General features: G+C 38.7%; 1 protein-coding gene across 1 annotated transcript in view; it reads left to right on the top strand.

The window, feature by feature from the left end:
* LOC124595527 overlaps positions 1-26,913 on the top strand; it is a 291,163-nt gene that overhangs the window by 28,191 nt on the left and 236,059 nt on the right. The window contains exons 4-5 of the mRNA XM_047134296.1: positions 14,378-14,442; positions 17,079-17,139. Coding sequence (XP_046990252.1) covers positions 14,378-14,442; positions 17,079-17,139 — 126 coding nt within the window. The remainder of the gene's footprint in view (positions 1-14,377; positions 14,443-17,078; positions 17,140-26,913) is intronic.

Consider the following 26,913-nt stretch of genomic DNA (forward strand, 5'->3'; position numbering starts at 1 on the left):
TCTTTGAGGTGAAGGTTGACATCTAGGAAGGTGACTTATTGGGTTGAGTAGGATCAGGTGTAGCAAATGGGGGACAAGTTGTTAAGGTTCTGGAGGAATGTGGATAAAGTGTCCTCACATTTGATCCAGATAGCAAAGATGTCATCAATGCATCTGAACCAGGTGAGGGGTTTAGGATTCTGGGTTTCTAGGTTGGATTCCTCTAGATGGCCCATGTATAGGTTGGCACAAGATGGTGCCATGCGGGTGCCCATAGCCGTACTTCGGATTTGTTTGTAGGTAATGCCTTCAAAGGAGAAGTAATTGTGGGTGAGGATATAGTAGTTGATCATGGCGACCAGGAAGGAGGTTGTTGGTTTGAAATATGACGGGCTTTGGGAAAGGTAGTACTCAATAGCAGTAAGGCCATGGGCATTGGGGATGTTAGTGTACAGGGAGGTGGCATCAGTAGTAACTAGCAGGGCGCCATGTAGTGAAGGGACAGGAACTGTGGCGAGTAGGTGCAGGAAATGGTTGGTATTTTTAATACAGGATTGTAGGTTCCAAGGAATAGGTTGAAGGTGTTGGTCTGTGAGAGCAGAGATTCTCTCAATGGGGGCATGGACTTTAGGAAGCATGTAGAAGGTAGGAGTATGGGGAATGATAGGGGTGAACAGAGAGACGGACTCCAGGGAGATGGGCCTAAGGGTGTGAGTAGTGACAGGAGATCCTGCTGGATTACTGGAATGAGATCACTGCGGCAAGGTTTATAGGTGGAGGTATCTGGTAGTTGACGGAGTCCTTCTGCCAGGTAATCCTTGCGGCTCAAAACAACAGTGGTGGAGCCTTTGTCTGCAGGTGGTATTATAAGGTCAGGATCAGTTTTTAGATGGTAGACTGCATTTCTTTCTAGGGAAAGGATGGCTTCCTCCAGAAGCCATCCTTTCCAATGGCCATCCTTGCCACACTCCAAAATTCAAACATGCAGGACTTGTTAAAGACCTTCTCTCCTTCTCCCAGTCTGTACAGTGGAAACACTTTTTCGACCACCAACCCTACCAAACAGACTCAACCAAAGACCCATATTCAACCTTTCCTGATTCAGTTCACTCCTCCATTATAAGGTCAGGATCAGTTTTTAGATGGTAGACTGCATTTCTTTCTAGGGATGTAAGGCTAAGTTGAATCTCGTGGGATTTGGGGAATAATAGTGAGGCAAGATTTGAGGTTAAGAAATTCTGGAAAGTTAACAGGGGGTGGTTTGGAGGCAGTGGGGGTGGATCACGGTTGGATGGAGGAGTGAACTGAATCAGGCAAGGTTGAATATGGGTCTTTGGTTGAGTCTGTTTGGTAGGGTTGGTGGTCGAAAAAGTGTTTCCACTGTACAGACTGGGTGAAGGAGAGAAGGTCTTGTGTGGCCTTTAAGGTAAACTGCAACCACTGTGCTGAGTTCTATGTAGGCATGACAACCAACAAGCTGTCTGTCTGTGTGAATGGCCACTGACAAACTGTGGCCAAGAAACAAGTGGACCACCCTGTTGCCTAACATGCTACCAAACACGATGTCCTTCATTTCAATGACTGCTTCCCAGCCTGTGCCATATGGGTCCTTCCCACTAACTCCAGCTTTTCTGAACTGCACAGATGGGAACATTCCTGCAATACATCCTACGTTCCCGTAACCATTCTGACCTAAACCTTTGTTAGTCAGTGTCCTCACCCTTCCAACCCCTTCACAGCCGTCATTCCGTCACCACACCCAGTGTTTTTATTTCTATTCTTTTACGCTACTTCCTACCTCTTCCCTGCCCTCAGTCTAACCTGCAGCACTTCGATGTCTGCCACACCCATCATACTAACCCTCCGCCATCCTGCCCCAGCATCCTCCTTACCCCCACCCAATCGCCACTCCCATCATGCACTGGTGCTGCTGCTCGCAGTGGAGTTTTAGTTGCCTGAGACTGCAGTCGTGTGTGTGTGTGTGTGTGTGTGTGTGTGTGTGTGTCTATTGTTGATGAGGACCTTAATGGCTGAAGGCTGTAATTGTTAGAGTCTTTTTGTTGTGCCTATCTGCAACTCCGCATCTCAGATATATGGTGAGTAACGACTTTCCTTCTCATAATTTTGCTAACAAAAGATATGGATAATTGAACTTCTTAATGCAGCAAGTGAGAGTAAATTTCTAGTGAGCTAATTGGTAGATCTGATCATTCTGACAAAACTCATTAGAAAGAGTTGCATTCCAAATTTTCAGGTATTTTAATATCTGTGGAACTAATCAATTTATCAGATAATTAACATTAAAGTTCAGAAGCAGTCACATTTTCCTTTGCAGATTTTGCCTCTGTGCTTTTAAATTCTGACCTTTGCCATTGTACCTTTGTTGATCTGAATTTTATTCACAAAGTGGCATATTTAACCAACTGATTAAGCCATTAGTTAAGATTTTTGCGTAAGTCAATATGACACATCTGCCTGTAAGTAACTTAGTCCCAAGTAGATGTGTTAAATGGTTTCATAAACTTTTCTAATTTCCTAAACCACCATATAATTCATAAACTAAATTAGTGTTAATACTTATTGCCCATCTTGAGTTGCAAAATGTAACCTAGTAGTTTTTCAAATAATTATTTAGTTTCCTAAATAACAATTTGTTCAACACCAGTTTCTACTCAGTCACCACCTAAAATCCTCAGTCTGCTCCTGGTAATGATTCATGTAACATCTGTGTGCAACCTTTTCATAAAAGTCTACAACGGTCATTCACTATTTTCAAAAAAGTCTGCGTATCAGTATCTGAAAAACTTAGTACCATAATCTTGGTACCTGGGAACCAACAACCGAATTCCCTAATTCAAATATTTAATTGTTTTGACTAAATTGTGTTGTAAATAATAGGAAAGTTATACTATCGCTTTCATTGGAATGATTGACTGCTGTACATTGCAACCTGTGCAACTTTTCTGATGGATTACTGCAAGACACTGTGTTTACTCTAATACATGATGTAAATATGATCTATCTTCTTTACTACACTCAGTATTTTATTTTGAAGAATTTTATAACAGCAAACGATTCATTGATAGTGTTTTTAAAAACTGTTCTTCAACAATGTTATAAGTAGTGCGTTAAATTCTGCCACTGGACTGTAGTTGATTGTGAGGAGTAAGATGATTTAGGCAACATTTGAGTTGCACAGTCAAGAAACTGGTCATCATCTGAACAGTATGAGCTCAAGTTTAATAAATGTGTGAAAAAATGAATCCAGAATTGTAATGTGGCATACATTATTAAATAAACACTATCTGCTATTTGTTAAGATTTTTAGTTTCAAGACTACAGACTGGTGTTTATTCCAAAGAGGCAAAGAATAAGAGATAACAAAAAACAGGTTGGTTGGTTTAGGGACAGTGCCTTCTACGAGGAGTCAGTGTGCATTTCCTATTCTAACTGATAGTCAGTGCATAGCCTTACTTAAACATCAAATTTTTACACCTGTTTAGAATGAAATATGTTCCATAAAACATATGGGCTTCATAACGTGTAAATAACTAAAACTGATACTCATTAACCCTTATGGACTGGTGCACTGTTCTATAACATTAGTACTGGTGTGGGGTGTTGAAGACACACCAAGGTATAAGAACCTAAATAATGTTATAGTGCAGAAAATCTATGTTGTAATGTTACTGTATTGAAGTCTTAAACTCGTCCACAGGTTTATACACTTCATATGCACAGGTAATACCAAAACCGATGGTAAAAACAGTAAAATTTCTTTCTTTCCATGTTCAGCTGATATGTCTCTATCTGTTCTATGAGTTTCAACGTTTTCAGCATAATTTTGTGTTTCGTTCCCAATTAGAAACAGGATATCATCAGATTATTCTGAATCTGATTATCATATGTTTCTTCTGCTTCTGATTCTTCAAGTAATATATCTAGTAGTCTTTTGTTTTCTTCATACATACACATACTGTAATTTGGATTGTTGCCATACAGTGACAGAAAGCAGACTGACTCCAAGACCTTCATTTCACTTCCAAAGCAGGTAGAATTGTGGTACAACTAGTAGACAAAACTGGATTCCCTTAATATAACAATTAAATTAAAAAACATGGCTCTTTGCATTATTTTTATTTTTGTTATGTTAGATCTGTTGCGTAGTGTCGTGACCAGCCCAGTGTATGTTTTTGGCAACTGATCAACAATGACCACTGAAATCTAGTATGTAGAAAATAATAGCAGCCCTGTCACCTTTATCTCTGATGAACACTTGAAGTTAAGGACAACATATTGGGCTTCTATTGCATAAGAGGTATTCAAGCCACTCATGTACCTGGGAATCTATTCCACATTCTTGTACCTTCGATAACAGTCTGGAGTGCAGCACCATGTTAAAGTTTTTGGAAATCTAGACATCTGAAGCAAGGACAAGCTGAATTTCGCGTGAGTGATGCTTTCTATGTTATCCTAGTACTGTGGAGTGATCGAAGACAGTTTTAAAAGAATGATTTTATATGCAAAACAAAATTGAAATATAATGTCCTTGTCTGAATATCCATACAACTACATGAAAAAATAACCTTAGGGTCATAATAGGCAATGGTGTGAAGATGATGTGGAATGTTAATTGGCCAGTACTACCGGCATCTGATGAACGACATGGTGCTGGTGCAGACCAGAACAAACTGGGCCGGGTCTGCTGGCATGGAGTGCTGAGATGAAAGTGCTGGCACTGTCAGCTTTTAGCACTGTGATTGAACTGCTGATGTGGCTGAACGGAACTGCTAGTAATGCTGGTTCATGGCCCAGGGCGTAACTGACTTCGCATGGTCCGGCAGTGACCGAAATAGTCGGGAGCAGATGAATATCTGCATGGCACTGGGAGGGCACACGACTTGGTGTAGCAAAACTGAGCTCTGCCGACAGTGCTCTCTACTGCAACAAGCACGCTGCTTATTGGTGAGGATGGTGCCCCCAGACACTGTGGCTTGAGATGGAACTCTATGGTAAACAGCCCAGGCCATAGAAGGAAAATATCTCAGTGTTTATGAGAGTTGTTTACACTCTCCCTCCTGGCAGGGCACCTACCCCCTGGGCCAGCTTGGTGTGTTGAGGAAACGATTATCAGTTGGATACAGGGTTTGTCCGGAAAGTAGAGTCACTGCTGCCTCCCTGCCCTCCCTTCCCTTGTTTTTCTGTGGTAGGTTTGATAACTTAAATTCTTCGAAGTATAACCCTTCTGCATCAATACATTGTTTGTGCAATTTCTATGCAGCATAAGCTCTCTGTACTCCTCAGTTGGGACACTCTTCAGGGAAGGCGTCAAAGTAACTTCATATTGTCCACAGATGAGTGATACTTTCTTTTAAGGTCCCTTTTTAGCTTATGAAATGAAAAAACGTCTGCTGGGGCCAGCTTGGGACTGAAGGACAGCTGGGGTACCGTTGTTACGAAGATTCACGTCAGGCAGTCTATGACAACAAAGGCGATATGAGCTGGCACGTTGTCGTTATGCAGTTCGCATGATGCGCAAAACTGCTTTTGGACGTATGCAACATTGTGATTCTCTCTGAAGCACTACCTTGTAAAATAGAGCATTGATGGTCTGGCCAGGGGCTACAAACTCTTGGACTTCACCCAGCACTTGCTGATGCGAGCCTTCTTCTGACACGGCAGTGGCGTCATGTCGTTTCACATTCTGCCTGTTTTACCCCAGATTGTACTGAAAGATCCACGAGTCATCCTCAATGCTCATGTTGTCCAGGAAATTGGAATCATCTTCACAGAACCCCACACTTCCACTGGATGTTGCTTTTGCATGTTAGCCAAAACTCTGGGCACAAGTTTTGCACAAATTGTCCTTGTGGCCAAGCCTTCTGACTTGGGCAGATCTGATAATTCTGACTTCAAGTGAACACCCTTCGACTGTCTGAATTAGTAGTAACAGGCGCACATGAGGCACATGGTCATCTGTTTGTGATGTTGATGGATGTTCTGCGCAAGCCTTGTTGGCTGTCAGAAGGATGACAGTTCAAACCCATGTCTGGCCATCCTGAATTAGGTTTTCCGTGATGTCCATAAATCGCTTCAGGCAAATGCCAGGATGGTTCCGTTGAAAGGATATGGTTGCCTTCCTTTCCCATCCTTCCCTAAGCCAATGGACCAGTGACCTCACTTTTTGGTCCCCCCCCCCCCCCCCCCCCTCCTTGCCCCCTGCCCCCTTTCCGAATCAACCAACCAGTGTTGTCAGCAGCCTCCTCCCGACCTTCTCTACACATCTTGTGCCATCTTTTGACTGTGATGTGGAAAGGCAATCATCTCTGAAGGTTTCCTGAAGCATTCCAAGAGTGTCTAACAGTGTCATGTTGAGCTTCACCCAAAGCATTATCGCATAGCATTGCTCAAAAGTTTTCTCCATCATACCATGAAACCAATCAATTATTCACAAAATTATTTAGTTGGATGGATAAAAAATTTACTCACCAAGTGGGAACAGAACACACACATAAAAGATGGTTGTAATTGGCAAGCTTTCGGAGCCAGTGACTCCATCTCGAGACAGAAGAGTTGAAAGGGAAGGAAGAGGGGTGAAGGAAAAGGACTGGACAGATCTAGGTTAAGCGGTAGATTTCGAGAAAGTCACTCAGAACTGCGGGCCGGGGAGACTTACCACACGCGATGAGAAGGAAAGACTGAACAAAAACACTCTGCGTAGATAAGAAGAAGACTGCAAGAGACAACTAACAATACTGCTGAGCATGGGGTGTAGGACCTGTGGCTTTTGACACACAAGAACAATACAGAAACTTTACAAAATCTCAGTGTCAGCCATATGACAATACAGACGTGAAACGCTAATTAACACAAGAAAACAGACATGCCGTGTCTTTGTCGGGGAATGGCGACTGGCCTCCATCGCAGGCGGCGATGGGGAAGAGCTGGTCATCAGCGGGGCTCATGGTGAAACTTCCAAGAAGGTGCAACCTGGGGCCTGGCAGGAGACACAGTGGGATCAGCGGTGCCAGTGAAACTATTGGTTGGGCCGGCAACAACAACCGTAGCAGCCATGGCAATGCTAGGTGGAACAACTGGGCCATCTGCAAGGATGGTGTCAGTGACAGGACTAGGCCTGACAGGGCCCTCAGCAAAACTAACTAGCCCACAAGGATTAATGCGAAAGTGAAAGCTGCTGTAGCAAACAAACCAATATACAGAAAAACTCTAAGACCAGATTGAAAAAACACTGAAACATGAAATGTGTGGTAGAAGACAACGTCAGAACATATTTTTTTATTGTAACCATTGAAGTATGGCAGACTGAGAGGAGAGAAGCCAACAGCAACAACAAAAACAAAAATAACAACAACTTACTTATACATGAATACAGACTCATCACTGATAATGTGGTGGACAAGAGGAGGAGAATACAGCAGTAGTCCTGTAGGCACTATAGCTCTGTAATGCTACACAAAACCTGTTTCCTTGTTGCCAATATAGTATCCTCGTAATGCAGAGTGACTGAAAATACTTTTAAAAGAAAAATGTTATTTACAAAATGAAACTCAATTATAATGCCTGCACAATTACATACAACAGAAGTACCTCTCCTGTGATGTTGTCTGTAATGTGCCTATGCAACAAACACTCACTGTTGAGCAATTTAGTATCCTTACACTGCAGAGTGACTGAAGATACTTTTTAAAAGAATAACATTATTTACAAAATGAAACTCAGTTTTAGTGCTCTTGGATCAATATCCACACAAGTATATACAACAGAAATAGCTCTGCTGTGATGTTGTCTCAATGTGCATATGCAACGAACACTCGCTATTGAGGGCAACATGTTGGGTTCTATTACATACAAAGTATTCTAGCTACTCATGTATCAAGGAATCTGTTCCATATGCTTGTATCTCCATTAACAGTCTGCAGTGGAGTACCACGTTAAATGTTTTTGGAAATCTAGAAATATGGAATCTGTCTGTTACCCTTCGTCCATAGTTCACAGTCTATCATGAGAGACAAGGTAAGCTGGATTTTGCATGATGGATGCTTTCTATAGTATCCTCCTATTGCGGATATTCTTTTAAAAGAATAATGTTATATATAAAATGAAACTCAGTCATAATGTCCTTCTATGAATAGCCACACAGCTACATACATTGGAAACAAAGACCTAGAGTGATGATAGGCAGCGTGGTATAGACACGGGGTCTTACTGGGTCAGTGCTACCAGGGTGTGATGTCTGACATGTTGCTGGTGCAGACTAGGATGAACTGTGCCATAGAGTGCTGAGATGAAACTGCTAGTACTGCCAACTTGTAGTGCTACGATTGGTCTGCTGATGTGACTGGACAGAACTGCTTGTGCCGCCAGGTTGAGGTGTAGGGTGTAATTGACTTCACACTCTCTGGTGATCTAGATAGTTGGGAGTGAATGGATATCTGCTTGGTGCTGCAAGGGCACATTGCCAGGCATAGCAAAATAGTGCTCTGCTGACAGTGCTCTCTTCTGCAACAAGCATGCTGCATGTTAGTGAGGTTGGTGCCTCCAGATGCTATGGAGGTGATGTAACTCTGTGGTAAACAGTCCAGGCCATACAAGGAAAATATCTCGGTGTTTATATGAGCCATTCATACATGTCCTCCTGGCAGGGCGGCTGCCTGCTTGGCCTACCTTGTGTGCAAGGGAAACGACTACCAGGCAGATACAACACTTTCTAAAACTTTGTTGAATTGTGGACATAGGGTTTTTGGTAGCTAGGAAATTTATTGTAGTTGACCTCCGAATATGTTTAAGAATTCTGCAGCAAACCGATGATATGGATATTGCTGTGATTTTGCGTGGTCCATTCTCTTACACGTCTTATATACATGAGTCACCTGCACTTTTTTCTAGTTGCTTGGGACATTGTGCTGGTTGAGAGATTTGTGATAAATGCAAGGTAAGCTAGGGGCCAATGCCTTAGAGTACTCTTTGTAAAACTGAAATTGGGATTCCATTAGAACCTGACAACTTGCTTGTTTTTAACTCTCCCAATTGTTTCTCTACACCAGGCATGTTTATTACTACGTCGTCCATACGGGGCATTGTGTGATGATCAAACGATGGTATGTTTGTACAATTCTTAAATGTGAAATTTTAAACTTCAGCTTTCAATTTGTTATCTTATACTGCCACACCAAACTGGTCAAATGACTGAAGGGAAGCCTCAGGCTAACTTAGTGATTTTACATAGGACCAGAACATTTTTGGATTCCTTGCCATATCTTTTGCAATGGTGTGACGGTGGTAGTTATTGTGTTCTTCACACACAGTACTTTTTATGGATGCACGAATCTCTACTAACCTTTGGCTGTCATCATTTATGCATTCTCTTTTGAACCAAGAATGCAACAGCCTTCGCTTCCTCAGTATTTTCCAAATTTCATAGTTGAAATGTGATAGGCATTTTCCATCCTTAATCCACTTACTAGGTTCATTCTTGTCCAGAGTATGATTCACAGTCTTTTTAAACTTTGCCCATAATTCCTCTACATCCATCATACTGGAACTAAATCATGTCAGTTCATTGTCTAAGTGAGATACTCACAACTGCTTATCTGCTTTTTCTAGCAGGAACACACTCCTAGCCTTCTTGACTGATTTTTTGAACTTTCATAAGCATAGTCACTATAATATCATTGTCACTAATCCCCATCTCTATAATGACATTGTCATTAAGGTCCTCTCTGTTTGTAGCTATGAGCTATATTTCCATTGTGTCTGATCTGTCGAACTAGCTGCGCAAGACGGTTTTCAGAAAATGTGTTCAGAAGTACTTCACGAGATTCATGCATGCCTGCCTGCCTATCTGTTTGTTTGTGTGTCTATCTGTACCCCCTGCAATGAATCCATAAACATCCTGGCCTATACTTGCTAGATTAAAGTCGCCTCCAACTAGATTGCATGATCTGGGTATTTACACCCTACTGAGTCTAGACGTTCTTTGAATGACCCTAGAACTCTAGTTGAACTAGAGGGAAAAACTTTGTCCCTTTGCAGACCTCTGACAAATCTATATGACTATAATGGTACACTGGTTTTCACGATGCATAAATTGCAAGTTCTCACGAATAGCTGGATACATTGTTTCCCATGTCAGAGGAGGGCAAATAATACAATCTGAGATATAACCATGAGGAGAGACTACCCTTGAATTTGAAATATTCCCTCCACACCTTGGAGTTTTTGTAGTGTTGCACCAATTTCTGCTTGCAGCTGTGGCGAGAAGTCACACACTCTTAGCAGTGTGCAAGATATATTACATGATACACTTGTTTTGTAAATTCAACCCCCTTTACTTGCTGCAACTTAATTTATTTTTCCCAGGTGCATTTTGCCTTTTTCTCACTGTAAGTCATCTTCAATGGGATCTAAAATGATACAGTTTTGTTATTTTTAGATTATCAAACAGTTCACATCACATTTTGTATGTAAATAAGTAATTACTTACAGTTTGCTGTGATCAATGTTTCCTCTCATCTGGTCTGGTCCAAATGCATCTAGAAACAATAAACTAAGTTGCAGCCAGAAAAAGTGGATTTATTTACATAACAGGTATTTCTGTGCTTGCTGCATAGGATGGCCATGCAAACAAACTTGATATTACATGATGTTCTGCTGCACAAATTTAATCTGAAACATTTATTGGTGGACCTAGATTAATTGACTGCACTGCTACCCGTGTGAAATCAGTCTAAATCAGGTCACCAGCCTCGCTTTGACCCATGAGACAGGGTTAAACTTGTCACTATCCTGAAGACAGTAATTAAGAGGTCTGTAGCTATCTGACAACTCTCAAAAAGATGCAGAGATCTGACCATTGGACTGGAATCCATATGCCATGAACGTATACATGATATCCGACTGTCTCCTAGAAACTTACTGTGGTAATCTCCACAGCAGCAGAAGAGGGGCAACTGTATTTTCAGGAGCTGGCATGGGCTACAGTGTGTGCAATTGACTGAACTGTGCTGGTAATAATAGCCAACATGGCATTGTTGCGGTAGTACCATTAACAGCTGAAAGCAAGGGGAACAACAGCTGTTATTTTTCCTGAGGATGTCAGCTGTACTGTTTGGCTTAATGGTGTTAGCACCTTCTTGGCTGAAATATTCTGAAGATAAAATAGGTTCCCAAGTGGATCTCCAGGTGGCGACTACTTAGGAGGAGGATGGATGTCATGAGGAAAAATTTACTGGTCGGTGCATAAAATATTGGATCACTTAATTGGATAGGCAGGTTAGAAAATTTAAAAAGGGAAATGTACAGGTTGTAGCTAGATATAGATGGAATTTGTGAGTGTAGTGCCAGAAGCAGAAGGAGTTCTGGTTTAATGTGCATCATCATACCAAGACAAACATGAAGCCAACACCCACCACAGTAGTATAGGTTTGATATGGCAACTAGCTCTGCGGATGGTGAAGAATTGCAAGAATATGGTTGTTGTTGTTCAAGTTTTCAGCCCAAAGGGCAGTTTGATACAGTTTTCCTCACTACTCACCACACTGTGCAAGCCTCATAATTTCCTAATGAGTGCTGCAACCTGAATCTACTTGAATCTGCGTACTGCATTCATCTCCTGGTCTCCTCCTACAGTTTTACAGCACACGTTTTCCCCCATACTAAATAGATGATTACTTCCACCTCAGAATGTGTCCTATCAACCGGTCCCTTCTTTTAATAAAGTTGTGCTACAAATCTCTTTTCTCCCCAGTTCCATTCAGTGCTTTCTCATTAGTTACCTGAGGCACCCATCTAATCTTCAGAATTCTTCCATAACATCACATTCCAAAAGCTTGTATTCCTTTCTTGTCTGTTCTGCCTGTGTCCACATTTCACTTCTGTACAAGGCTACACTCCAAACAAATACCTTCAAAAAAGACTTCCTAAATTTAAATTTACATTACTGTTAACAAATTTCTCTTCAGAAATGCTTGTCATGCCATTGCCAGTCTGCATTTTATATCCTGTCTGCTTCAGTCATCATTATTTATTGTGCTATCCAATAGCAAAGCTCACCTACTACCTTTAGTGTCTGACGTCCTAATCTAATTCCTGCAGCATCCCCTAATGTAATGCAACTAGATGAATGTGTGATGAGATAAAGGAAATTATTCAGATACTTAAAGGAAGATGAAAATTTAATTGTGACAGATGCCTGGAATTGTATGGTAGAGAAAGGAAGAGGAGTCAAAATACAAGATAAACATGGAATGGAAGAAAGCAATGAATGGGGAGCCACCTGGTAGAATTTTGCCCAGAGCATAATTTAATCACCACTAACACTTGTTTTAAGATTTGTGGAAGGTTGTTGTATACATGAAAGGGACCTGAGGATATAATGCTAAAACAGAGATTTAGAAACAAGATTTCAAACAGTAAGACATTTCCAGGACACAGATGTGGATGCCTACCGTAATTAATTGGTTATGAACTGCAGATTAAAATTTAGAAATTGCAAACAAATAGGTATTAAAGAAGATGGGACCTGGATAAACTGAAAGAACCAGTGGTTCTTGGGAGTTTCAGAGTCAGTATTAGGCAATGTTGGATTGACACAGTGGAAATGAATACAGTAGAAGACGAGTTGGTAACTTTGAAGAATGAAATAGTGTAGGTAGCAAAGGATCACAGGTAAAAAGAAGAGGCTTAATAGAAATCATTGGGTAACACAGGTGATACTGAATGTAAGTGACAGAAGAAGAAAGTGTGAGAATGTAGGAAAAGAAAGGCAATACAGTCATCTTGAAGATGAGATTGATAGGCAATGCAAAATGGCTTAACAGGGAATGGCTAGAGGACAAATGTGACACTGCAGAAACATGCGTGACTAGGGGAAAGATAGATGCCAATGACAGGAAAATTAAGCGACCTTGGAGAGATAAGAATCAGATATATCAACATCAAGTGTTTAGGCGACAAGTCAGTACTAACCAAAGGTGGAAGGAATATATAGAGGGTCTGCATATGGGAGAAAAACTTAAGGATGATATTATAGAAAGGGAAAAGGAAGTAGATAAATATGAGATTGGAAATATGGTAGTGCAAGAATACTTTGACCTAAGTGGAAACCAAGGTTCTCGAATACAGAAGATGACATTCTCTCAGAAATATTGAGTTCTGTGGGAGAGCCAGCAATTACAAAACAACTCCACCAGATGTACCAGTTATATGAGACACGGCAAATATCTTCAGACTTCAGAAAGAATGTAACAACAATATTTCCAAAGAAGGCAGGTGGTGACAGGTGTGAATACTACTGAACCATCAATTTAATAATTCATGGTTGCAAAATATTGACACAAATTTATGGAAAAAGGAAAAACTGATAGCTTATCTCAGCATTGGTTAGTTTGGATTCCTGAGAAATGTAGGAGTACATGCAGCAATACTGGTGCAATGTCATACCTTAGAATATAGGTTGAAAATAAGGCAAACAACCATCCATAGAAGTTGTAGATTTAGAGAGAACTTGTGAAAATGTTGACTGGGCTGTGCTTTTCAAAATTCTGAAGGGATCAGAAATAAAATACAGAGCATGAAAGTTTATTTGCAACTTGCCCAGAAACCAGACTGTAGTTGTAAGAGTTCAAGGACATGTAAGGGGAGCAGTGGTTGAGATGGGAGTGAGGCAGGGTTGCAGCTTATCCCTGATGTTATTCAATCTGTACATTACGCAAGCTGCAAAGGAAACAAAAGAAAAGTTTGCAGAAAAAATTAACGATCAGGAGAAATAAATTAAAACTTTGAGGCTTAAGGATGACATGGTAATTCTCTGAGACAGCAAAGGACAGAACAAATTACCTGGAAGAGCAGTTGAATGGAATGGGTGGTTTCGTGAAAAAGGATTATAAGATGAACATCAACGAAAATGTAATGGAATGTATCAAAGTTAAATCAAGTTATGCCGAGGAATTGGATTAGGAAATGAGATACTAAAAGCTGCAAATAAGTTTTGGTGTTTGGGCAGCAAAATAAATGATAATGGCCAAGGTAACGAAGGTATGAAATGTAGACTGACAATAAAAAGTAAAAAATTTCTGAAAATGATGAATTTGTTAATATCTAACACAAATTTAAATTTGGGAGCAAAATTTATTTTTTACTAAAAATAAAGTAAAGAGAGTTGATTTGTGAAAATTAAACATCAGCATAAAAGAATCGGTTACACTGGAAGAATTTTCACATAACCTGGAGATATTCGTAACAATAATGGCCACAAACAAACAAAAGCACTAAAGACTGTTAATGCCAAGTATTTTGTGAAATTATCTGTCACTTTTATTGCAGCTGTGTAGTTGTTGTTGATGGTTTTTAGTTTTATGTAATTTTTTTTTTTCTCCAGAAACCTTGAAACATTGGATGAAAGCAGCCCAAGTTCGCTTCTCATAGAAGAGCTTCCGCTTTGTGGTAAGTGTAAAAAAGTAGCATCTCTTCATGTTCCAGTATATTGTTTGAAGTTGTGTTATATATATGGGATGTATCATAATTAATGGCATAGACACATACAGTTAAAAGTACACAATACTAGAAGCAAAAAAAGTCTCAGTAAACATGGGATCAAAAATGCATACCTTAAGAGCTACGAGCAATTTTTCATCTTTGATACTGTGAAGCAAATCTCTTCTACTGCAAGCTCTTTGCTTTCCACATTTTGAGAAGTAGTAGTATGGACCAAAACAAGAAAAAATGTCCAGTAAACATTTGCTCTGGACATAACTTGTAAACAATATCATATAAATTATTATTGATGACGAATTACACTTTCAAATATTGAAATGTATTCCTGAAATGTAACTAAACTGTAATAGGTAAAGAAGTATTACATAAAGTGGCATATGAAAATTTGCCAGACTGGGACATGAACCCAGATTTCTCGCTTATCGTGAATAGTCGCTTTACCGCTTAGGCTATCTGAGCGTGCTCCCCAGATATGTAAATATATATAAAGCGAAGCGGGCCTGTGATGAAAATGATAGTGATTGTCTGTGACTTCTTATTGTCTTGATTCTAAAATCTGAACAGGAATCGAGATCTGCGAGTCTGGGTAAATGAATCAGTAACTTATGAGACGATATGTGCGTGACACATGGAAGTTTGGGTCAATCCAGGGAGCGTGCTTGGATAGCCTAAGTGGTAAGACAATTGTACCTGATAAGTGAGAAATCTAGATTTGAGTCCTGGTCTGGCACAAAGTTTCAGATGTCACTTTAGGTAGTATCTATTTCAGTTAAGTTGAATTTCAGGAATAAATTTCAATGTGGTTTAAACAAAAGAAAATCCACGCTGGAAAAATGGCAATATGATGAAAAGAATAGTTTGCTATTCACCATATAGAGGAAATGTTAAATCACAGACAGGCACACCAAAAAGATGGCTTAACATATGAGATTTGGCCAAAAGGACTTCTTCTAAAGTACAAGACACTCACATTCACGGAGCTGCTGAGAGCAGCAATCTAGGTGATGGGGATGAGCATTGTGTGTTTTCTACTTTAGAAGAAGGCATTTTGGCTGAAAGCTCACATGTACAGAAGTCCTTTTGGTGTGCCTGTGAGCAACCTAGCGTCTCTTCTGTATGGTGAGTAGCAATGTATCCTTTTCGTAGTATTGTCAGTATGATTTAAAGATATTCAGGAAGAAAACGAAACCATTGCTATAACAAGAAGGGACCTGCAAAGAACAAATACTGCTGTAAATGATAAAATAATATGATTAATTTATCCGTTCTAATTTTTAGGCAGGAATTTATTTTATTCATATTAAAATTACTTATAAAAAAGCCGCAGTATAGTTCAGGATTACAATTGTATTAATAAGTATGTAACAGACAAAACATAAATGCAAACTAGGACTGGCTACAGTCCCATTCTAGTTTTGACAGTGAAATTACTTAGATTAGTCCAAGGCTGTAGACCAGACTGGTGCAGAAATTGTGATATTAAACAAAAGCAGAGCATTTATAGCATGAGGAATAAAATTTGTGGCAACAGAAGAAAATAAGTGAGCACATTATAAAAACAAACATAAATGTAATATTTGAAGGGTACTAAGAAAGAGTGGAATAAAGTTTTAGCATAGTAAGAAATTGATGTTTTGCAGTTAGGTCTTGTACCTGTGACCTAAAGGGAAGATAGTGATGATGTTTAAAAGCTTTTATATATAATTTCCATACATCAGAATGTAAGTGTGCAAATACCTAAATGTTGAGGAATGTTGTATTTTATGTTCCACTTTGTTCACTTGAATATTGGTGCTGTTGAGTTAGCTGTTAGGAGGTCACTTTGTTTTGCATGGCTTTTTATCTGATGCATTAGACATGATACAAACTATGATACCATGAAAGGAACAGTGATTACTCACTTTTCATATAACACCACCACCTAACTAATTGGAGGAATTTGTTGAGCTTTGTGTGTACATATTCCTCAGGATGTTTCACCTTTGTCTTGTGATAATCGTGGACCGTAGCTTCATATTTGTGTGATGAGCATCCTTTTAGCTTTTACCTTTATTGGAATAATTGTGTTTACGATTTGTCTTGCATTTTAAACATACAGTATTTGTTTGTTATATGGTCTGTATTAATACCTTTCTCACATCGACATGAATCACCAGTGACGTTGTTAAGTATGCTTGTAAAAGTGTACTAGTGCTTGATATTCATTTCTGAAGACATTTTGCACTATGTCTTGCATTCTTGATCCATAACTGTTACCCGACAAAAGGACTTAATTTATGTTTTTGTGATGGATTACTGAGCTTGCCTTACAATTTGTAATTTGTCCTGTCAGGCTGCATTTGATGTCTCTGGATTGGCTTTATATTTTTACCAAAGGTTTCAAGCATACTATAGTTGTTTGAAGTAGCAAAAATAATGTTAGAAGGATTATAGAATTTAAAATTTTTCATGGTTTGACCTGGATTTAGATTTACCCTTTATACATGTGTATTCTATGGATAACACTTTATTACAGTAATATGATCTGTCCATAACATACTATGCAGAGTTGAAATATGCTGTCTATTCCTGACGATTTTTTGCAGAATCTGGGCCACTTAATATGTCAACTCATAGTTCTGACAGTCCTGAAAGGATCACCAAAAGGTAAGCAATGTTGCTCTGTTTTCAGTTAGTCATATAACGATCATCAAAATGGTGGTCCAACATTCATATGGTATATCCGATTTGGGGTTTAATGTATGGCAGTGGTAAAGGTATTTTTGGTTTTAGAGTTAAATTAGATACAGTGTACCATAAACCATAGTGAGATCATCAAGGACATAAAAATGTTAGAAAAGCAGAAACATGTAATATACATATATATTTCCCTCAAAAGATCCTAGGGGGGATGTGGGAAAAAAATCACATTTGTTGTCTACATACCAATTATAAAACTTACCACAAACATTTAAAAGTGTAAATAGTTATGCACATAATTTAATACCAAGACTACTGTAGCTAAGCATCATCTTAAACAAAATCAGTTTGCAAGACACAGAGGCAGCATTACTGTACTGAAGCTGTGCTAAAATCCTGTGTAGTTCTGTGACATAGCAAAACCAATTCATGTAATTACGGGTATTCGTAGGTGGAAGAGTTGGAGTTGGCCATCAATAAATCCTTTATCCTCATCTCAAACTGCAATTTATTACCACCCAACTTTTTTTTAGCTGCTTGTAAGCTCTTGAAAGAGTGTATTCCTTGATAATGGGCACCTTTCTGGACCAAAGTAAGCAATTCAAGTCTCACTGAAGACTGTTCTTATTCTTGTTGATTACCTGAAATGGGCTGTTGGTTTGAAAGAGAGAGATTAGTTATGGAAAATTTCAACAAGGAACAAATATACGGAGAAGCAGTAATTAGTTCTTTGAATAGGCTACTTCAAGTCATTCTTGAAAGTGCACAACAAATAATTTGTATTACATTCTTTTAGTCCCCCGAAGCTTCAGCTTGGTGTTATGAGTAACTGGTACACAAAATAATGTATTGTATGACATTACAGAATGGAAATAAGCAAAGTATGCCAGCTTTTTTATTGTTACATTGCAGGAGTGCATTTGCAACAAAAAATTGTTTTGACATTTCAGCATTTTTATTAGATGCCACTCCAGCTGAATTTGTCATCAACTTTTAATTCCTAGAATTTAACACTGGCAACCTCTTCTGTCATTATTTCCTCATATTATGCACATATGCTGGGTGGAAATCTCTCGCAGCCTCTGAAAGGCACGTAGTGAGTCTTTTTCACTTCTTAATGACAGCTAATTGTTTGCAAACTGTTTATCAATATCCATGTAAGTATCAATAGGTGCCCTTTCTAAAACTACATTTGATTTGCTGCTTATTGCAACAGTTCTATCATCTGAAGAACAAATCCCTTATTCACCTTTCTTTAGCAGCTGCATAAAACCACCAGTGTGGAGGGAAGTGTCTGAGTGTAATAGAGAGATATGTGAAGACAAGAGAGCCAAGACATCATGGAAATAAGGGTCTGGGTAAGAATGTGATTTGATCAGAGGAAATAGAAATGAGGGTAATGAGACACAATGGCACTGATGAAATGTTAGTGGAATAATTTGCTGGTGGTATCTGACTGGAATGATCAGATCTGTTCGACAGACATTAACAAGATAAAAACTTTTGTTAAATACAGTTTGTCAGATTGAAACAGTGTGTTCATATTTAGCCACAGCAACACAAAAGATTATTTAACCAGTGAGACATCTTATAACAGCAGATGATGTGAGGCTTTGCCAGAAGTTTTGTCATCATGTTTGCCAGCATTTGTTCGGAAGGTATGTACTCTACAGTGATTTGGGATGACTATTTTTTCTCTTATAAAATGGTCTCTTGTGCCTACTTGTTATGTTTGGCTCTTGTAACCACTAGTCTTAGGCAAGTCGATTGCAACTTTGTTGGCACATAGTAATTTGATAGGATCATTCTTGGGGTTTGAAGTTACTCCACTGTCTAACCTCCTAATATTCTGAGGTCTGAGCCATATAGCATATTCTGCCTCAGTTGTGGATACAGATACTGTTGGCTGTGTCTTATCGGTCAGGATATCATTGCTCCTTGATATTTAAACAGATACTCAGATGTTCACTTTCTGTTTTCTGAATCTCTAGCACAGTCTGCATCACAGTAATGTATTATGTGGCAGTCCCCTGCTTTTGAAAACAATAGCTTCATATTTTTGATATCTTTTAGATATTTAAAAATCCTTTTAACTGCCTGCCTGTGCAGTATGCCAAGATTATTACAAAAAATGGCTGACAGTTCTTATTAAATAAGGTAGGTCCAGCCTTGTTTCTGACTGAGCATAAATTAAACTCCTTGTTGCTTTGAAATAGGATATATTACAAATAGCTTCTTACTCTTTCTCTGTTTTTGGGCTCATATCATGAATGAACACTTGGTTATTGTCCAGTGGTGTAGATATCAGTTTATGTTCTTTCATACTGAATCTGTTGAGTATTTGCTCCACATAGAGTATGTGGTCTCTCTACAAATAATCTTCTTTGCTGTTCCTAGTGATTTGGATACCTAATCAATTAGATAGTCGTTTCACCAATATCATTTTTGTAGTAGATACTATAGTCAGCTGTCAATCTTTCGAAATTTAGATTCAACAGTGTATTGTCTGATTTCAAGTTCCATCAGCAACGACCTTGTTTCAGTCCATACCCTACCTTTTTAGTCTTTTAATACCAGCATCTTTCACTGTATTTGTAACTGGATATACTCCTGGAACTTTCCTACAAATCTCTTCATTTAAGTCACCTTGTAAGAAAGCTGTGACATCTAAGTGATCAATGTAAAGATCATGTTTAGCAGTCATAGCAGATAAATATCTTAAATGAGTTATATATTACAATTGGTACATATGTTTCATCATAGTCCAGCCCTTTCTTCTGACCTCAGTCTTTTACTGCTAGCTATGCTTAACAGCATACAGTATGGCCTTTCAAATCTATCTTAGTTTTAAACTCCCATATGTGGTTGTCTTTGTGAGGCTGAAACTCTTCCTGTATTCCTTTCTGCCAGTTTTCAGCATTGCCTGACATGCTTGCTTCTTCCAGTGACAAGGGATCAGAGTCAGTTGACTGTTTAGACTGGTAAGTTACTAAGTCATGCAACAACTTTGGTTTGGTATTTTTGATGACTTTCAAATTCACTCGAGGTACTGCAGTTGCTTATAATAATAATAATAATAATAATAATAATAATAATAATAAACCCCGTGGAGGCCCGGGAAAAGAATAGGCCTCCGGTATGTTCTGCCAGTCGTAAAAGGCGATGAAAAGAACAAACCACTAATAGGGCTAACCCCCCTTTTAGTGTGATTAGTTGGTTCAGGACAGAACTAATGAAGCCTCGGACAAGCGCTGTTATGGTCGGGGACAATGCTTGAACCCTATGCCCGTCCGCAATGGTAACGACACTGCTAGCCACACAGAAAATGATTTAAATCCAAATAGAGGTGTTTTGCAGGATACGCTTCCTGCAACCACTCTAGAAGTAAAACAAAGACAGAGGATGAGATGGTCAGATGAAGTTAACCGACACCTCATGTTCTGTTATTACCAAGCAACAAACTTAGGAACCAACACAACTGGATACAGATCACAAGTATACACAACATTTATTACCAGATACCCAGAATTAAAATTCTTAACAGAACTACGACTAGCTGATCAGATCCGTGTAATAATCAAAAATAACAGGATACCCCAGTCAGAATTAGAAAACATCAAACAACAAGTACAACAAATACTGGAACAAAATAATGTGCAATCAGAAGAAGAAGAAAATACAGTAATTGACTCAAACATCCCAGAACAAACAAACAAAGAACACCACGCATCAATTAAACAATCAGAGGAAAACGTAATCTTAAGACAGCCACCAGAACAAACACAAATAGAACATGAAGTGACACACGTGTTAGATATAGAAGAAAAATTTCAGCTAACATATATGTAGAATACAAAGACACAAATACAGACATTAGACCATTCTTGCATAGACTACCAAATAACCCACAAGTCGAAACAACAACAACTACTATCAACACAATCATACACAACAAAATAAATGAAAATACAATTATGGAAGAGTTACAAATATTGGTTTATATAGGAGCACTCACTACACTAAATATACACATTAGGCAGAGATCAGAACAAACCAACACACAGAAGAAACCCACAAAACCAGCATGGCAACACAGGCTACAGATCAGAATAGAATAACTGAGAAAAGACATTGGACAGACTGGGACACTCAGATGTTTAGGACGGGTGGTAGGGACAGAGCATCAAGTGACATTATACTGAGTGCACTATCCGAAAATTACCTCGAGCAATTAAACAGAGAACCGACTCGTGGAGATAACATCTTAGACCTACTGATAACAAGCAGACCCGAACTTTTTAAGTGCAGAACAGGGAATCAGCGATCATAAGGCCGTTGCAGCATCCCTGAATATGGAAGTTAATAGGAATAGAAAAAAAGGGAGCAAGGTTTATCTGTTTAGCAAGAGTAATAGAAGGCAGATTTCAGACTACCTAACAGATCAAAACGGAAATTTCTGTTCCGACACTGAAAATGTTGAGTGTTTATGGAAAAAGTTCAAGGCAATCGTAAAATGCGTTTTAGACAGGTACGTGCTGAGTAAAACTGTGAGGGACGAGAAAAGCCCACCGTGGTTCAACAACAAAGTTAGGAAACTACTGCGAAAGCAAAGAGAGCTTCACTCCAAGTTTAAACACAGCCACCTCTCAGACAAACAGAAGCTAAATGATGTAAAATTTAGCGTAAGGAGGGCTATGCGTGAAGCATTCAGTGAATTCGAAAGTAAAATTCTATGTACCGACTTGACAGAAAATCCTAGGAAGTTCTGGTCTTACGTTAAATCAGTAAGTGGCTCGAAACAGCATACCCAGACACTCTGGGATGATGATGGCATTGAAACAGAGGATGACACGCGTAAAGCTGAAATACTAAACACCTTTTTCCAAAGCTGTTTCACAGAGGAAGACCGCACTGCAGTTCCTTCTCTAAATCCTCGCACAAAAGAAAAAATGGCTGACATCGAAATAAGTGTCCAAGGAATACAAAAGCAACTGGAATCAATCAACAGAGGAAAGTCCACTGGACCTGACGGGATACCAATTCGATTCTACACAGAGTACACGAAAGAACTTGCCCCCCTTCTAACAGCTGTGTACCGCAAGTCTCTTGAGGAACGGAAGGTTCCAAATGATTGGAAAAGAGCACAGGTAGTCCCAGTCTTCAACAAGGGTCATCGAGCAGATGCGCAAAACTATAGACCTATATCTCCGACGTTGATCTATTGTAGAATTTTAGAACATGTTATTTGCTCGAGTATCATGTCGTTTTTGGAAACCCAGAATCTACTCTGTAGGAATCAACATGGATTTCAGAAACAGCGATCGTGTGAGACCCAACTCGCTTTATTTGTTCATGAGACCCAGAAAATATTAGATACAGGCTCCCAGGTAGATGCTATTTTCCTTGACTTCCGGAAGGCGTTCGATACAGTTCCGCACTGTCGCCTGATAAACAAAGTAAGAGCCTACGGAATATCAGACCAGCTGTGTGGATGGATTGAAGAGTTTTTAGCAAACAGAACACAGCATGTTGTTATCAATGGAGAGACGTCTACAGACGTTAAAGTAACCTCTGGCGTGCCACAGGGGAGTGTTATGGGACCGTTGCTTTTCACAATATATATAAATGACCTAGTAGATAGTGTCGAAGTTCCATGCGGCTTTTCACGGATGATGCTGTAGTATACAGAGAAGTTGCAGCATTAGAAAATTGTAGCGAAATGCAGGAAGATCTGCAGCAGATAGGCACTTGGTGCAGGGAGTGGCAACTGACCCTTAACATAGACAAATGTAATGTATTGCGAATACATAGAAAGAAGGATCCTTTATTGTATGATTATATGATAGCGGAACAAACACTGGTAGCAGTTACTTCTGTCATATATCTGGGAGTATGCGTGCGGAACGATTTGAAGTGGAATGATCATATAAAATTAATTGTTGGTAAGGTGGGTACCAGGTTGAGATTCATTGGGAGAGTCCTTAGAAAATGTAGTCCATCAACAAAGGAGATGGCTTACAAAACACTCGTTCGACCTGTACTTGAGTATTGCTCATCAGTGTGCGATCTGTACCAGATCGGGTTGACGGAGGAGATAGAGAAGATCCAAAGAAGAGCGGCGCGTTTCGTCACAGGGTTATCTGGTAACCGTGATAGCGTTACGGAGATGTTTAGCAAACTCAAGTGGCAGACTCTGCAAGAGAGGCGCTCTGCATCGCGGTGTAGCTTGTTCGCCAGGTTTCGAGAGGGTGCGTTTCTGGATGAGGTATTGAATATATTGCTTCCCCCTACTTATACCTCCCGAGGAGATCACAAATGTAAAATTAGATTGGAGCGCGCGCGGATACTTTCAGACAGTCGTCTTTCCCGCGAACCATACGCGACTGGAACAGAAAAGGGAGGTAATGACACACCGTTGGGTGGCTTGCAGAGTATAAATATAGATGTAGATGTAGACAGCTAACACAGTTTATAAGAAATGAAATATCAGACAAAAAACGAAAAAGGTTAGGTAAAATCTCACAACAAGAAGTGATAGAGCAATTAGATGAAAAGAAGCAGAAATTACAAGCATTGGCCAAACGACTTAGAAGATACAAAAAAGGTGAAAATCGAAGGAAACAAAACCAAACATTCAACACAAACCAAAAGAAATTTTATCAGACAATAGATAACACACACATTAAAATAGACAACCCACCAAACATAACAGACATGGAACACTTCTGGAGCAAAATATGGTCAAACCCGGTACAGCATAACAGGCATGCACGGTGGATACAAGCAGAAACAGACGCATACAAGATGATACCACAAATGCCTGAAGTGATAATTTTGCAACATGAAGTCACCCGAGCAATTAATTCTACTCACATTTGGAAAGCCCCTGGAAAAGATAAAATAGCAAATTTCTGGCTAAAGAAGTTCACCTCAACACATTCACATCTAACTAAATTATTTAACAGTTACATTGCAGACCCATACACATTCCCTGATACGCTTACACATGGAATAACTTATCTGAAACCTAAAGATCAAGCAGACACAGCAAACCCAGCAAAATATCACCCCATAACATGTCTACCAACAATATACAAAATATTAACTTCAGTCGTTACACAGAAATTAATGACACATACAACACAGAACAAAATTATAAATGAAGAACAAAAAGGCTGTTGCAAAGGAGCACGAGGATGTAAAGAGCAACTGATAATAGATGCAGAGGTGACATATCAAGCTAAAACTAAACAAAGGTCACTACACTATGCATACATTGATTACCAAAAAGCTTTTGATAGTGTACCCCACTCATGGTTACTACAAATATTGGAAATATACAAAGTAGATCCTAAATTGATACAGTTCCTAAACATAGTAATGAAAAATTGGAAAACCACACTTAATATCCAAAGCAAGTTCAAATAATATCACATCACAGCCAATACAGATTAAGCGTGGAATATACCAAGGAGACTCATTAAGTCCTTTCTGGTTCTGTCTTGCTCTGAACCCACTATCCAACATGCTAAGTAATAGAAATTATGGATACAATATTACTGGAACATACCAACACAAAATCACACATTTGCTATACATGGATGATCTAAAACTACTGGCAGCAACAAATCAACAACTCAACCAATTACTAAATATAACAGAAGTATTCAGCAATGATATAAATATGGCTTTTGGAACAGACAAATGTAAGAAAAATAGCATAGTCAAGGGAAAACACACTAAACAAGAAGGTTACATATTGGATAACCACAGTGACTGCATAGAAGCGATGGAAAAAACAGATGCCTATAAATATCTATGAAACAGACAAAAAATAGGAATAGATAATACAAATATTAAAGAAGAACTAAAAGAAAAATATAGACAAAGACTAACAAAAATACTGAAAACAGAATTGACAGCAAGAAACAAGACAAAAGCTATAAATACTTATGCTATACCAATATTGACGTACTCATTTGGAGTAGTGAAATGGAGAAACACAGACCTAGAAGCACTCAATACACTTACACGATCACAATGCCACAAATATGGAATACATCACATACATTCAGCAACAGAAAGATTCACATTAAGCAGAAAGGAAGGAGGAAGGGGATTTATTGACATAAAAAACCTACATTATGGACAGGTAGACAATTTAAGAAAATTCTTTCTAGAACGAGCAGAAGCTAGCAAAATACATGAAGCAATCACTCGTATAAATACATCGGCTACACCACTGCAATTTCATAACCACTTCTACAACCCTTTAGATCACATAACATCAACAGATACGAAGAAAGTAAATTGGAAAAAGAAAACACTATATGGCAAGCACCCGTATCATCTAACACAGCCACACATCGATCAAGTCGCATCCAACACATGGCTAAGAAAAGGCAATATATACAGTGAGTCGGAAGGATTCATGATTGCGATACAGGATCAAACAATAAACATCAAATATTACAGCAAGCATATTATTAAAGATCCCAATACCACAACAGATAAATGCAGACTTTGCAAACAACAAATAGAAACAGTAGATCACATCACAAGCGGATGTACAATACTAGCAAATACTGAATACCCCAGAAGACATGACAATGTATCAAAAATAATACATCAACAGCTAGCCTTACAACATAAACTTATAAAACAGCACGGTCCCACATACAAGTATGCACCACAAAATGTACTGGAGAATGATGAATACAAATTATACTGGAACAGAACCATTATAACAGATAAAACAACACCACGTAACAAACCTGACATCATACTCACCAATAAAAAGAAGAAATTAACACAACTAATCAAAATATCCATACCCAATACAACAAATATACAGAAGAAAACAGGAGAAAAAATTGAAAAATACATCCAACTGGCTGGGGAAGTCAAGGACATGTGGCATCAGGATAAAGTTGACATTATACCAATTATACTATCAACTTCACGAGTCATACCAAACAATATCCACCAGTACATCAACACAATACAGCTACATCCAAACTTATATATACAACTACAGAAATCTGTAATTATTGATACATGTTCAATTACCCGAAAGTTCTTAAATGCAATGTAACATATTACGTACAGTTAAAAGGAAGTCACGCTTGATCAAGGTCTGCGTCACTTTCCATTTTTGACCAGACATAACGTCTGAGAAAAGAAAGAAATAATAATAATAATAATAATAATAATAATAATAATTGTTGTTATTATCATCATCATCACTATATTGACCAACTAGAATCATGTTAACAACTTCAGTTCCTCTTCTTCCTTTGTTGTTGTTTCTTATTTTTCCAGTATTCCATCATTTCCTCCCCATAAAGTCTCCTCCTTTTTTCTGTCCATGTTGTCCTCGATTTTTTATTTCTTCTGCTTTGAAAGCCTTCCAAATTAAGTATTTTATTTTTAAAACTGTTTCTTTCTGCTATTTCTGATTTTTTGATGTTGTTTCTTTCTAGATCTTTCCTTACTTCTGTATTCCATGCTATTGTCGATTTCTTCTTCCAGAATTATAGGAGTATTTGTTTTGTTAGTCTATTTCCATCCATTTGGTAGAGGTGTCCGAGAAAGATTAATCTTCATTTGGCCATTACTTTCGATATTTTCTCTATATTTTTGTAGATCTCCTCATTACTACTTATTTATCAACCATCTGCAGTTTTTATTTTTTATTGCACCCATTATTTTCCTAATAGCCCTTCTTTCCAGTACCTCTAT

The sequence above is a fragment of the Schistocerca americana genome, chromosome 2, assembly GCF_021461395.2.
Source record: "Schistocerca americana isolate TAMUIC-IGC-003095 chromosome 2, iqSchAmer2.1, whole genome shotgun sequence".
Lineage (NCBI taxonomy): Eukaryota > Metazoa > Arthropoda > Insecta > Orthoptera > Acrididae > Schistocerca > Schistocerca americana.